The sequence below is a fragment of the Siniperca chuatsi genome, linkage group LG23 (genome assembly GCF_020085105.1).
Source record: "Siniperca chuatsi isolate FFG_IHB_CAS linkage group LG23, ASM2008510v1, whole genome shotgun sequence".
In the NCBI taxonomy this organism is placed as follows: Eukaryota; Metazoa; Chordata; class Actinopteri; order Centrarchiformes; family Sinipercidae; genus Siniperca; species Siniperca chuatsi.
The window spans coordinates 8931409-8944539 of NC_058064.1; the positions used below are offsets into that span (position 1 = coordinate 8931409).

The following is a 13131-nucleotide window of genomic DNA, read 5'->3' on the forward strand; positions in this document are numbered from 1 at the left end:
TTTGTGTGTGTGTCTGTGTGTGTGTTTGTGTATATATGTGAGAGGGAGAGGGAGAACTAGACAAACGAGGAGTAGCGGTCTGTAAATAAGAGCCGATCTCTGTGTGTGTCAGAAGATATGAAGGCATGAATAAGGTTAAGGCTATAGGGTTGCAAATGCGAGTGTGTTAATACTACGTAGGTGGCAGAGTGAGAGAGAAATGAGGAGTATAAATGTGTAAATACAAGCCTCTCTCTCTTTGTGGATGTGTGTGTGTGTGTGTGTCCTTACCAGCTGGTTTGAGTGTGATATTATCAATGATGATGTTTACTGCTCTGCTCACCAGGACTGAGTCGTCACTTGCTGCAAGATGAAGAATAAGGGAACACTGTATGTATGTGCATACAGATTATGACACAGGAAAACACACACATGCACACACACACACATTGGCTTTTACTCACTGTTCTCTTTAGGGTAGGGTGTTGGCGTGAAGATGTAGAGATCATTGTCCAAACTTCGCTTATAGAAACTTGACTCATACGTCTCTGCTTCTTCTTCCCAGGACAGCCCAGCACTGTCAAACACATTTATACAAAACAACACACACAGACAATGCCATTATCAAACTTCTTCTCAAGGAAAACACAACACCCCAGAACTCTTTAAAAACTATAGACCATTTGCAATCTCCATTTCTTTGTGAAATACTTGAAATAACTGTTGCAGTCCGACTTACTGATTAACATATTATAAATATGTTAGAGCCTCTTCAATCTTGGGTAATTTCATTACATTGAAACCCCACTCACTGAGGTAGTTAACAATCTGCTGATCACGCTCCCACATTAATCCCAATAGTCCATATTGATCTGTGCATTGCCTTCAACACCACTGACCATGACATTCTTTCATATCAGCTTGAAACTATATTGGCATCAGTAGTTACATATTGCAGTGGTTCAAATCATCTTTACATCATAGAATACATTGAGTGGTTTTCAACAATAGCACATTTTGAATGTCATTATCTCTCCTCTTGGGTAAGGATCTGTATTGGTCCATTGCAATTTCCCTTTATAACATTTGACTTGGCAATATCCTTTGTGAATATGACACTGAAGTATATTTTTATGCAGATGATATCATTATTTACATCCCTGTCTCTCAAGATGATCCTGCTCAATTATCTGAGTTTAAACACTGCTCATATGCTGGTAATCCATGCCTAACTTCCTGCTCCTAAACACAAATAACAAAAAATATTGTTGCTCCCAAGGTATATATGTCTGTGTTGTCAAACACCACCTTCTCCCTTGATGTCTGCAATATATACCAAAACTCAAAACTCAGGTACTGTTTGACACTGTAAAATACCAAAAACCTTATCCAGATTAGATTGCAGTGTCTACTAGACCACTGGTCATCAATACTGGACTGTCATTGAGAAGAGGGATGCAAGCATGAAGATGAAGCTTTCAGTTTACGAGTCAATCCACATTACAAACCTCACCTATGGTCATAAGCTTTGGGTGGTGACTGGGTAGTAACTTTGGGTGTCTGGGCTCACCCTTAGGAGTGTGAAGTTTGGACATCCAAAGGGAGCTCGGAATAGAACCACTGCTCCTTTGCATTAAAAGGAACCAATTGAGGTGGTTTGGGCACCTGATTAGGATGCACCTTGTAGTAGTAGTAACTAGTAGTAACTGAAAAAGTAGCTTTGGATGTAGGTATAAGGGCCTATGGCCTGCTTTGCTTAGCCTGCTACAACCATGACTCAGACACAAACAAGTGGCAATGGATGGATGAATGAATGTTCAAAATGTTGTTATTTATAGAATATAAAGCACTTCATGGGTAAGCTGCAACTTTCTTAGCAGACCACATCATTATTCTTTATCAGATAATCCTGAACATATTATCTACTCCTTCCTATCCTTCTAAATCAACCCCCCTCCCCTATGAGCTTGACAAGTACCTTTTGGGGAAGACCCGTGTGATCCCTCCATCGGTGGCAACAAATCTGGCCAAGACACCATGCCTGACAAGCAGAGAAGATAAAGCTATAAAACACACAGTTACAAAAATATGGAATGTGCTTAATGCCTGCATGACATTTACTGGTGATGCTGAAATACTTGAACCATCTGTATTAAATTAGTCATTACCAAATACCAAGTAACAAATAACTGATGCCCCATTTCAGTTTATTTTCATGGATCACAAAAAGGCATTGATGGTAAAGTAGGCAAACTTTTGGTACTTCACTTACTGCAACTCTTTTTCTTTCCAAATCCTGATCAGATCCGAGGTGATGCCAGCATCTAGGAGCAATCGGTTCACCAGCTCCACATTACCTAAACAGCAAAACATCACTTGAGTCTCTACATGTTATCTGTGAATACCATTTGTGTGTCTGCTGACTGATTGGGAATTGTCAAAGTAAATGATTAACTGTCTGGTCTTTGATCAATTTTGATGTGTCTCATCTTTATAAGATGATGTCCTTTTTTTAATGAAACTGAAGCAATGAAATATGTATTTAAATTTACAAAAAACATTGATAAATGTGGCTGATGCTGACAAGGTGTAGGTGGTAACTTGGTATAGGTGTAGCAAATTATTTTTCGAGACATCCGACAAGAACTCATGACAAACATAACAGGCAATAAAAGCAGCTCGCCCATTTTTTTGCCATGCCCACCACTTTGAACTCTCGGATGCCCCGCTTCAGTCCATTAACATTGAGGCTCGTCGATATACCCCCACCACCTCCTCCAACCTTTATGACACACCACACACATCAGAGAAAACAGCTGGTGTAACACTTTATTTCCCCCCTACCCTACCTTCCCTCTTTGTGCAGTGGTTTTCATTAGGATCCTTTATTGAAGGCAGCCCAGGAATTCCTAATGTACTTCAACTTCTTCGCCACTGCAGTGGCTTAACCAAGTAAAGCGTGTAACGATACTCAAGCCGACAATAGTCCACATGGGCTATACTCCTCTCTCCCTCTGAACTCCCCATGGACTCCATTAAACTAGCAGCTAATAATGGTGAAAGTGATATTTCAATTGGATGAAAAGTTTTATTGGATTGATCATGTTGAGATGTTTGAACTGAGTTCTCAAACTCAAATCGTCAAACTAAACTAAAAGGAGATCTTTTATAAATATCCGGGGACCTTTTGTTTTACTCAATGGGCAAAAAAAGGGAGTGATGCATATCAATGAGTGTATGCAAGAAATGGCAAGGATGTTAATGCATTGGTCAGATGTTGGGGAGAAGGTCCACTGGCCCCTGATTTGTGTTTTATTGCTCCTCTTGTGCTCCTGGCTTGACGTGTCCTGCTCTTTCTCACAAACACACAGTAATTGGATGAGGTCGAGCGGCTATAGGTTGGGTGTGGAAGGCATATTACTGGTGAATATTGTGCATGTGCGAGTGCGTGTGTGTCACATCTAAGCCGACGTGCCTCACACATGTGCACTCAGGCGTGTGATGGTCAGACTTTTAGAGTTAGCATCAAATGGGTAACACGAACACAGGGGTTCCACATCACAAAGCTTTGCCTGGTCATGCACACCAAACCATCCAGCCAGACTTGTATTTCACTGGATAGAGAGACCTCTGGGAATAGGTTTCGGTTGGTGCTCTTCCATTACATTTTCAATGCACACCTTAATGCCAAGCCAGATGGCTGAGATTCATTCACATATATATATACTATAGCAAATACTGTAAAGCTTAGCAGCTCTTTGAGATGTAAATAGGAGTCTGTAGTGAGAATGAGGTCCAAGTGTGCTGCAGAGTACAATAAGATCCAGTAGAAAATTTTTGATTCTCAAGAAGAGAGTTGATGGCACCCGCAGCATGTAAGGTGAAAAGAGGAATTTCTGAGAACATTTCTTAATTTTTTGATACTCACACATGGGGTTGTTTGGAGTCTTTGTGTCAATGTAATTGTTGAACTCCATGAGGAACTCAGTGTTGTTTTTGTTCTTGTCAGGTGGCTTTAAGTCCTTACAGTACACCCTGTGGAAAAAGAAAGAACTTTATAGTGAACTAATGTAAGCAAAAGAAAAGTGAATCACAAGATTGAAATTTGCCTCTATACTGAGTCATAGTTGTCATGCCAGAAATAAAAAAATATCTTTTTCAAATTGTTCGGAAAATGTAATCCAAATAAACTATGTGTCGTCTTACCTCGGTGCAATAAATGTATAGCCATATTCATCAAACTTGTCCGCCAGCAAGCTTTCAGAAACTGGTGAAAGGTATAGGAGGGATATTATGAATGTGAGTATTATGAATTTTCCTCTCATGCAGGTTAATATTAGACAGGTTAAAATTAAACAGAAATAATCATTGTATTCAGATGAGATGGTGCTCCACTGGGCAAAACGTAACACCTGTTGAATATTTAACACCAATAGAGAGAAGAAAACTGAAATGAGATTTCATCTCTTGACAGACTGAGCAGAAAAACATTAGCACCATAGCTTCACATATTCAACATTGCCACATGCATCCTTCTAAAAAACATTCAGTCTTATGCTTAAGGTCCTAAGTTTAAGATAATTAGTTAAAATGCAAGGTAGCTTTGCAAAGAGAGGGGTTGGTACTCACAAAGAGAAAATAGAAAAAATAAGGGTATATTTACCAAATAACTCATACATCTGGACTAACTGAAGCAAAAGTTACAGAAATGTATCACTGTAAACAATACAGTCTTGCACAAACAGCTGAAAATCAGGTATAAATAAGAAGGACCAGAATAGACTTGGTCAGACATGCTGGGTAAAAGACCGACAAGGCTCAAGAACAGGAGGAGAGAGATGAAAGGAAAAAAATACTTGCCATCTTTCCCTGGAGTGGAAAAAAATCCCAGCAGAGAGAAAGTGAGCGAACGAGAGAATCATCCCCCAGGGAGGAAAAGACAAGAGGGAAAAAAGGAAAAAAAAGACAGGGTAAAACCACAAGGGTCAAATGTGACACAATATTTTATTCACAGAGCGAGTCCTGAATAGAAATATTGGATTCCAAACAAAAGGTTTTAAGCCTTTGGATGTAAATGGAGACAGTGCTGATGGAGAACATAAAGAGAGGCTTAAAATGTGGTCAGAAGTTTTTAAAGTTATGATTGAGATGTGTTTTTAGTTTAGTATTAGCATTCTTTTGGTGATACAGTAAATCTGTGAAGTTACTGCACTTCAGTGATGTATTTGCATTACAATACTGCACATAGGAGTGAACTGAGGAATATTTACCACAGCTCATAACCTTAATGTTCCTTTGACATTCTCCAAAGCACGTCGTGTTGAAAGTTGATTATACTGTACAACAAAATTTCTCATGACGACATGGGCTACTCCTTGTCCTCTTTGGTGTTGATAATTGGGAAATAATTGCACCCATGTGCTTTTTCTTTGATATTCGGTCACCACTTACTAATCCAACATAGTATCTAGTAATGATGGATAGCAGGGAGATTTGGGGAGTGAAGACTGCTTATATTTTCTGCACTTTCACACGCCTTTTCACACTGATGATGACATTCCTGCCAGTCTTGTGAATATTTTGTGAATAACTGAATCAGTACAATGTCTAAGACATGTAGCTACAATCCTTCCAAAATGTGAATGGATTTCAGCATGAATCAGTCTCACACATAGAAACATGCAAGACAAGAACCTGCACTCACTTAACAAATGCATAATGAATAGATGTGGGAATTGAGACATGATATGTTTTCAAGTTCACTTGGGGTTTTAAATTGACATTTATATTCACCCTCTGAAAAAGTATAAAGCAGACACAAATCAGGCTTCAGTTTCAGTTAAACCACAGAGCTTTAATATTTTCTGTGGAGATGTTTGATTCAATGGCCACAAACAAGACAAAAGTGATGACAAAGCACACAGGAGGACAAGCAGAAGAGATGAAGCTTAGTGTGTTAAGAGGGATCCTGTCTTTCATTAGGAGTTATTAAACAAGGTTGTAAAACTCAAAGTGAGTCAAAAAAGAGAAAACTAAAGAAAACAAAGAAAAGCACCAACTCATGTTTTGGGCACAGACTCATAGCTTTCTCCTTTATGGCTTCACCTTTAAATAATGCAAACATCCTGTCCTCTGTTCTTCCTGCTACAGTGGGTTAGTGCCAAAACCACATCTGAGGGCCACTGGAACAGGTGGGGGTTAAATACATACATGCGCACACAGACATACACACACCATCTGCGACACACTGTGTGGGCGCACATTGCATGCGAAGCGCTGCTTCTGTGAGCAGACGCCAGCCGGATTCAGTGTAACAGAATTGTCATTATTAATCAGAAAAATTAAGAAAAACAGATACTGAAAAAAAATGCTTCTGTGTTTGTGAGTCTGCGACACCACATATGATGAACCAAGTTAGAAGTGAAGTTACATCCAAAGTCTGCTGGTAGTGTGAGAGTAAGAAGACAGGGGATATGAGGGAAAGCACAGGAGGAGAATACTTGCCCAAAAATGCTGCAGGGGGTCCAACACACCAGTAATGGTCAAGAGTTGAGGAGGGTAGGAGAACAGAAGGAGGTAGCAGGATAAAAAGAGGGGTTACAGGGTTACGCAATATTTTATTCAAATGGGCATTGAATAACAATATTGTATACAACAATACGAAATGCAGCAGTGCATACGCCTGTGTGTGTAGTGAAAAAGCCTTCATAATAAATCAGTGTGAAAATCATCTTGCAGAAACTTGCATTTTATTATCTACTCTCTCTGTTGGTGAGTTCATGGGTAAGTCAAGATTTCAGAGTCAGCTGCAAAACAACGACCAGTTTAGAGCAAAAAAGACCAAATTCATGTTATCTTTTTTTTTTTTTAATCATTGTGTCCTGTTTATCATCTGGTCTCATTTTTTCACAAAATTGCTAATGCATTCAGGTGCCAAGCCAACACCTACATCTCAGACGTCGGAACAACCTTAAAAGCACCACCAAGGAGAATTTTCAATGTGGTCCCTGCTCACAACTGCACTTAATTAAACTCTGCTAGAAAAAATAAAGGCGTTGAAATGTTCACTGTGGCGGATTACCAATGTCAAACAAGCTTCAAGTCTTTGCCAGTTGATTTTCTGGAAAAAAGGGTAGCCAATTGCTGACTAAAGATGGGAAATTAGACTTAAAATGTATGATATGCTTTGGAAAATGATTGGTAATCATGTAAAGTAAAAAAAAAACAACATATTAAATCATGAGTATGGTTGTCTAGGCTGGTTTGCTGTGCATCACAAAATCACCAAAATGTTCTTTAAGCCCACTTTTGGCCACTGAGTGCAGCCTGGTGGACCGGCAAACATACAGAGGGACAGACTCTAACCAGGGACGGTTCCATCTTAATTGCAGTGAACACACACACACGCACACACACACACACACACACTATAAAACTGTCCTTTGAGTAACACTATGAGTCAGTGACATCTTTTACTAGTGGGAACAGACAGAGCTCAAAAGAGAAATGAGGACATTTGGAACCTCTGATCCATTGTATAATATCCAATAGGCTTGAGGATGAACACACACACACACACACACACACACACACACACACACACACACACACACACACACAGAGGTACTTAGCTGTAAATTAATTGATGAGTACTATATGTGTGAAAGGGGACACTGGAGCCACTCGTCCCGCTGTCTGGCAACAATAACTTTGAACAGCACCACAACTGAGGGTGTGTGTTGCCATAGTGACACAAGCGGCAAGGGCATGCAGGGGTGGTGTAGATGTATATGGGTGTGTATGTATATGTATATGATCATGGGGCACTATAAGTGATGGATAGGAACCATAAGCTGAGGCATAAGTGTTTCTCAGCCTTACATGGAGAGCAATAATGTCACTGGAGAACATTAGCAGTCATTTTCCGACCAGCAACATTTATCTACTGTCTGTATAAATGGAAGGTAAATGTTACTGTGTGGAAAAACTAAGAATGGAACAAGACATTGAACTGATTTAGATGGCACTTACATTTTGCCTGGGTGATTGTGTCGCCGATTTTGGCCCGAATGTAATGCATACTGTACTCAGGAAGGACCAGGGCCAGGCTGAGAGAGGAAACACACACAAAAACTCTCATACCAGAATGTCATAACAGTATGTATTTTTGCATGTAACTTTTTTGACATATACAGTATCACTTTAATCTTCTGTTCTGCAATTATTTTGTGATTTTACTGATTACTTTTTGTAAATCCATTTCTTTGTTTCACTGCATTGTTGAATCAAGTAAGCATTTCATTGTCTGACACATTAACTGCATGCACACACTCTTGCTCAACCAACCAATTCACATGCAAAAACACAAACATTGCATTTTCCCCCTCTTTGTTTTGAGGAAAAATCATCATAGCATCATAGCCAATCTTTCATTAAGTCCTGCTAAGCATTATTTAGCAGGAGGCTGGATTTTCAAAATAGTACACATAAGTTCCGAACACTGGCCCCTCATGGCTTCACCTAGATCTCTCTAAATTGTGCCTGGACTTTGTCCTGAACTTAACACCATCTTCCAGCTCCAGATCCATTTTACAAACTGTGTTAGAGCAAAGCATCTGGAGTTCCTCTATTTCTGGACTGAGGTTTGGTAAAAAGTACTTTATACATGCGATGGATTTATAACTTCATGAGACATACTTAACATATGATATTTACCTGTAATCTGTCCCCTTCACTGGTGCAAAGGTGTACGTCCTCTGACCTAAGTCAATGTAGCGCTTTGAAGGCAACAGTTTGATCAGTACACGATACATTTTCTAAGCAAATGTGTTTAACTGTCATGGACTCCAACATCCTTTCAATATAAAATTACCTCATCTTGGGATTTCACCAATGTAGATATTGTGTAATTCCCTTTAAGACCATCAATCATTTGTCTTCTTATCTGTTGACCAAATAATCAAAAATAAATTAATTAATTAATTAAAAAAGAAAAAGATCAATCATACTATATTCAGAAATCACAGCGCTATCAATTCTGATATGAGCTCATGGAATCATAGGAGTTGGAGTAATCTATTTTCCAAACCTCCACTTTGATCTCATTCTCCAGCTCTGCATCCAGGAAGTCCAAAGTTACAGGTTCATGAAACTTGGCAGTCTGCATAGAAATGTAAGCATTTAGTCTGTGGTACATACTATAATTTATAATTTAGGGGCTTTGAGTACAAAGGAAGAAAAATACTTTACAAACATACTTGTAGCCTTGAACAGGGAATTAATTACGGACTCGCTTATCTGTTAACACTGACTTTTGAATGTTGTATTCATCTGTGACCAATATGCATGCATAAATTACAAGAAGAATGCATATCTCAGAGGTAAATGAGAAACATCTTGCCATGTTTCAACAAACATAATTTTGCACCAATACAATCAATATAATGAAGTGAAAAGTCAGCCAAATAATACAAACAAAGTCAGTGTAGTAATTCAGGCTAACATTGTATCTGCAGCAGAGATGCTGTGCTATGTCAGTTTAATGCTAAAATCATAGATAGATAGATAGATAGATAGATAGATAGATAGATAGATAGATAGATAGATAGATAGATAGATAGATAGATAGATAGATAGATAGATAGATAGATAGATAGATAGATAGATAGTTTGACCAATACTGAAATTTGGTGAATTGAAATTACTAAATAACAGGACTGTCCCTAGAAAAAGAAAACTTCTGGTTGCTCTTATAATTATAGTCGAGTTATTTTGCCTACCAGCGGCTGGAGATTAGGGTGGAGCAGCACATATCCATTGGGGTCAATGGCAAAGTAGTAGCCATTTGGTCCAAACTACAGGAAAAAGGAAACAGAGAAGGATATATCTGTGAAAGGAAGGACAGAGGAACCCAGGTACCAAATATGACATCCACTGTATAAATATGCTGGTTTCCGTATGTGTTTATTTATGTAGTGTGTGCTCTTACAGTAAAACGAGGCGTCAGTCTCTTAATATCTTCCAGGGAAACATCAATAGCCATAACTCCCAAGATGAGCTGGTTTTGAGATTTCTGAGAGAAAACCATAGGGGAAATAAAAAGTCAGGGATAGAAAGAGTCACTATAAGACCCACTTATGAGCCCTGTTGTTCTTTCTGGATGAGTCAAGTCCCTCTGTGCATTCTGAATGATTACAAGGAAATGCGGTGCAATAGAAATCTGGACAGTCTCATTCCCAAAAGCTTTACATGCCGCCATGAGTCACTGACAAGGCATTTCCAGCCTTCGTTTTCAGCTATGGTGGAGGTAACCCCGAGTCCTTCGAGGTAGACATGTAAACTCATCTTGAAGCACTTAGCTACTGGATCATTTGGATCTCTCTGATCTGCAGTTTTGATCTCTTTTTGACATTTGCTTTATGACATCCCAGATTCTCTTCCTGTGGAGGCATGTGGGAGAGCTTTGAGGGACCTCAGCGTCAACAAAGGATACAAGGAAGAGCCACAAGAAAGAGGATAAAAATAAAGGATGAGACGATAATTGAGAATATTCATGTTGTGTGTTTATTTTTCTAGTCTGGTAAACATTATGGTGTGTCACAAAACCGCATACTTCAATTCTCCCATGGGGTCAAAGTGTCAGACATACAGTAAATTTAGTCTGTAAGTCAATTGTAAACAAAATACGCGAAAGAAGACAGAATGAGCGAGTGAATCAAGAAACAATCTGGGAATAAACATGCACAGTATAATATAAAAAAGGTGGGACTTACAATAACTGTGTCAATAAAATATATTAGTAAATTAGGATCCACATGAAATGAGTAACATGATAATCCAAAAGTAGTCTTTTGCCTACCTTTGAGCCTGTGCTGGTCTTGTTGAAAACAGGCAGAGTTCCAGTGATCACCAGGCCAAGCTCCTGGAAGACGATACGTATGAACATATTGAATAAGCATTAGGTATGTAGGCAAAGCAGTCATGTCAAAATAATAGTTCATGGCATAAATTCACAGACTATTTCATGGTGTGTTTTCTAATTTTGTGTGATTCCTCTGATTAATAAATACATTTAATAAAACATTGGTAAACAGCTGTCCAACACTGACACCATACATGTCCCATGGTTGTCACTAGGACAACAGCTACAGCTTAAAAACAAGATGTTTCCTGTAACAAAAGGCAGAGACATTTCTGGTGGTGACTAGGTCAATACAGTCACAAAAGTTGACAGCGTCTTATCAGTAAACCGATGACAATATCCAAACCATTTGGCTCAGTTCACCAGACTGGTTTCTTATCTACACTGTCGCCTAAAAGTTAATCTTGAGCCAAAGCACCCAAAAAACTGATTTATACAGCATTTTTGAAATAAACTTAATCTGTCCTTTCACAAACACTATTAGAGTTGAAGTTTTGTTTATCAGGATGACAAATAGCAAATGTTTAGCAGAATTGAACAAGACCTATCTGAAATTCTTCATCTGAAAGAAAACAGATTTCTTCTCATGCTTGCAGAGCTCTACATTTGACTACAAATGCCACTGTTTTTCCCCCACACTTTTTTACATAAACTTGCATGTGATGTGTGTCTGTTAAGTAACGGATAACATACCAGTGCGTCCAGGTAGACATTGGTCCACTGAACCTGCTTGGCCTTTTTGTCAGCCTTAACCATAGGCCTGCCCAAAACATCCAGGTACTCCTGCAGAAAGGATGAGAGAAGGACTTCAGTTTTGCTACATGCACATCAGTCATTCCACCACAAGAGGGGACAATACACAACTGGTTAAAGAAGCCAGGGAGAGCTGGAGTGAAAGACCAGGAAAGTAGCAACCACTCATGGATAAATAAGTGTATCCATGGTAGTGTTGTATGAGTGAATTTGAGTTTACCTGAGTGTTGATCCTGATGGCACCTATAGATGGGATCTCATAGTAGTACCCTAAGACAACGATATAAGTTTATTTTAACATCCATTGTGAAAACAAAAGCTTAATTTAGATGAGATTACCCCAACTACTGAAAATCAAGCAGCTCAAATGACCAGATAAGTGGAGTACATTTTATGTATTTAGCAAGCATCTAGTAATCAAATGTTGTCTGAAAGCTGCCAGAAATAGTATTTTGGGATTGACAACCTAACCAAAATGAGAGTAGTACTGAAAAGTAAACCCCACCCACCTCTTACATCAGGTTGACTAAAACAAACTTTGAGAGAACTTAAAAGGGCCATTCTGTAGTGTTTCTGATCATGTAAAATGCCTGTTTTTCATGTGTGCTTACAAAATTCTACTAATATAGAAAGAATTATTAACTTAAGATTTAGTTGTTGTCTGGTGTTAGTCCATTTATCAAAGACCTATCAATCATTTAAAATGATTTTGTTTACATTTGGATCACAGTTGGGTCCTTTAAAGTAGATCTTCATCCTACAGAAAAATGCACATCTGATATGTGATGAGTTGTATGTCACATGGACACCTCATACCTTTATTAGCGCAGGCCATCCACTGTATTGGTACTTTGTCGTAGTTGTGTTGACCTACTGAAAATGTAAAGATGCGCACCTGTGAGGAGAAGAAAGAAAGAAGAAAGTAAAAAACTGAATATGCTGAAAAGCAAAGACTGCTGTATTTTACTCTCTGAACTCTGTTTACAATCCTACCGCTTGCTTAGGGTTGTACTTTTTAAAGATCTCCTCTGCTCTCTCTTCTCCTCCATCAGTGAAGAGCATGATAATCTTGTTACAGTTGGCCCTTGAGACATTCATCTAGGGGATACAAAGGCAAAATGTTTGCATTTTAACCACTATTTAACAAAAGAAAGTGAATAACCACACATTCATATTGTTACAGGAACCAGCTGAAGAAGTGGTTGCAAAAATAATTCCAGGCTAATGGCTCTTTATACATATGCAGTTACAGAAGATGGCAAGAGAAACATGAGCTCTTGCACTGATACAAAATTCTGCAATGTCCGAAACAACCAGAAGAGGTCGACATATACTCACTCTTCAATAGAACACCACTGGGATTGAGTTGACAGTGTGTCCTATGTCCATCATTATTTTCATAATTAAATGAAATTGATAAATTACATAAAAATAAATTGTATCAGACTGTTAAGTAAATTCACAGGGTTTCATCAAGC

General features: G+C 38.7%; 1 protein-coding gene across 7 annotated transcripts in view; it reads right to left on the reverse strand.

Moving 5' to 3' along the window:
* LOC122871350 (voltage-dependent calcium channel subunit alpha-2/delta-1-like) overlaps positions 1 to 13131 on the reverse strand; it is a 91489-nt gene that overhangs the window by 16488 nt on the left and 61870 nt on the right. For 3 of the 7 annotated variants that reach the window (XM_044186361.1, XM_044186355.1, XM_044186356.1), the window contains 19 exons: positions 12647 to 12751; positions 12470 to 12548; positions 11874 to 11923; positions 11594 to 11683; positions 10838 to 10900; positions 9968 to 10051; positions 9759 to 9833; positions 9068 to 9139; positions 8852 to 8923; positions 8695 to 8756; positions 8011 to 8087; positions 6484 to 6492; positions 4840 to 4848; positions 4186 to 4246; positions 3908 to 4014; positions 2252 to 2336; positions 1958 to 2020; positions 444 to 556; positions 271 to 342 (listed from right to left, as the gene is read on the reverse strand). In XM_044186361.1, coding sequence (XP_044042296.1) covers positions 271 to 342; positions 444 to 556; positions 1958 to 2020; positions 2252 to 2336; positions 3908 to 4014; positions 4186 to 4246; positions 4840 to 4848; positions 6484 to 6492; positions 8011 to 8087; positions 8695 to 8756; positions 8852 to 8923; positions 9068 to 9139; positions 9759 to 9833; positions 9968 to 10051; positions 10838 to 10900; positions 11594 to 11683; positions 11874 to 11923; positions 12470 to 12548; positions 12647 to 12751 — 1348 coding nt within the window. The remainder of the gene's footprint in view (positions 1 to 270; positions 343 to 443; positions 557 to 1957; positions 2021 to 2251; positions 2337 to 3907; positions 4015 to 4185; positions 4247 to 4839; positions 4849 to 6483; positions 6493 to 8010; positions 8088 to 8694; positions 8757 to 8851; positions 8924 to 9067; positions 9140 to 9758; positions 9834 to 9967; positions 10052 to 10837; positions 10901 to 11593; positions 11684 to 11873; positions 11924 to 12469; positions 12549 to 12646; positions 12752 to 13131) is intronic. The other 4 variants (XM_044186359.1, XM_044186360.1, XM_044186358.1 and 1 more) reach the window with 3 other exon arrangements.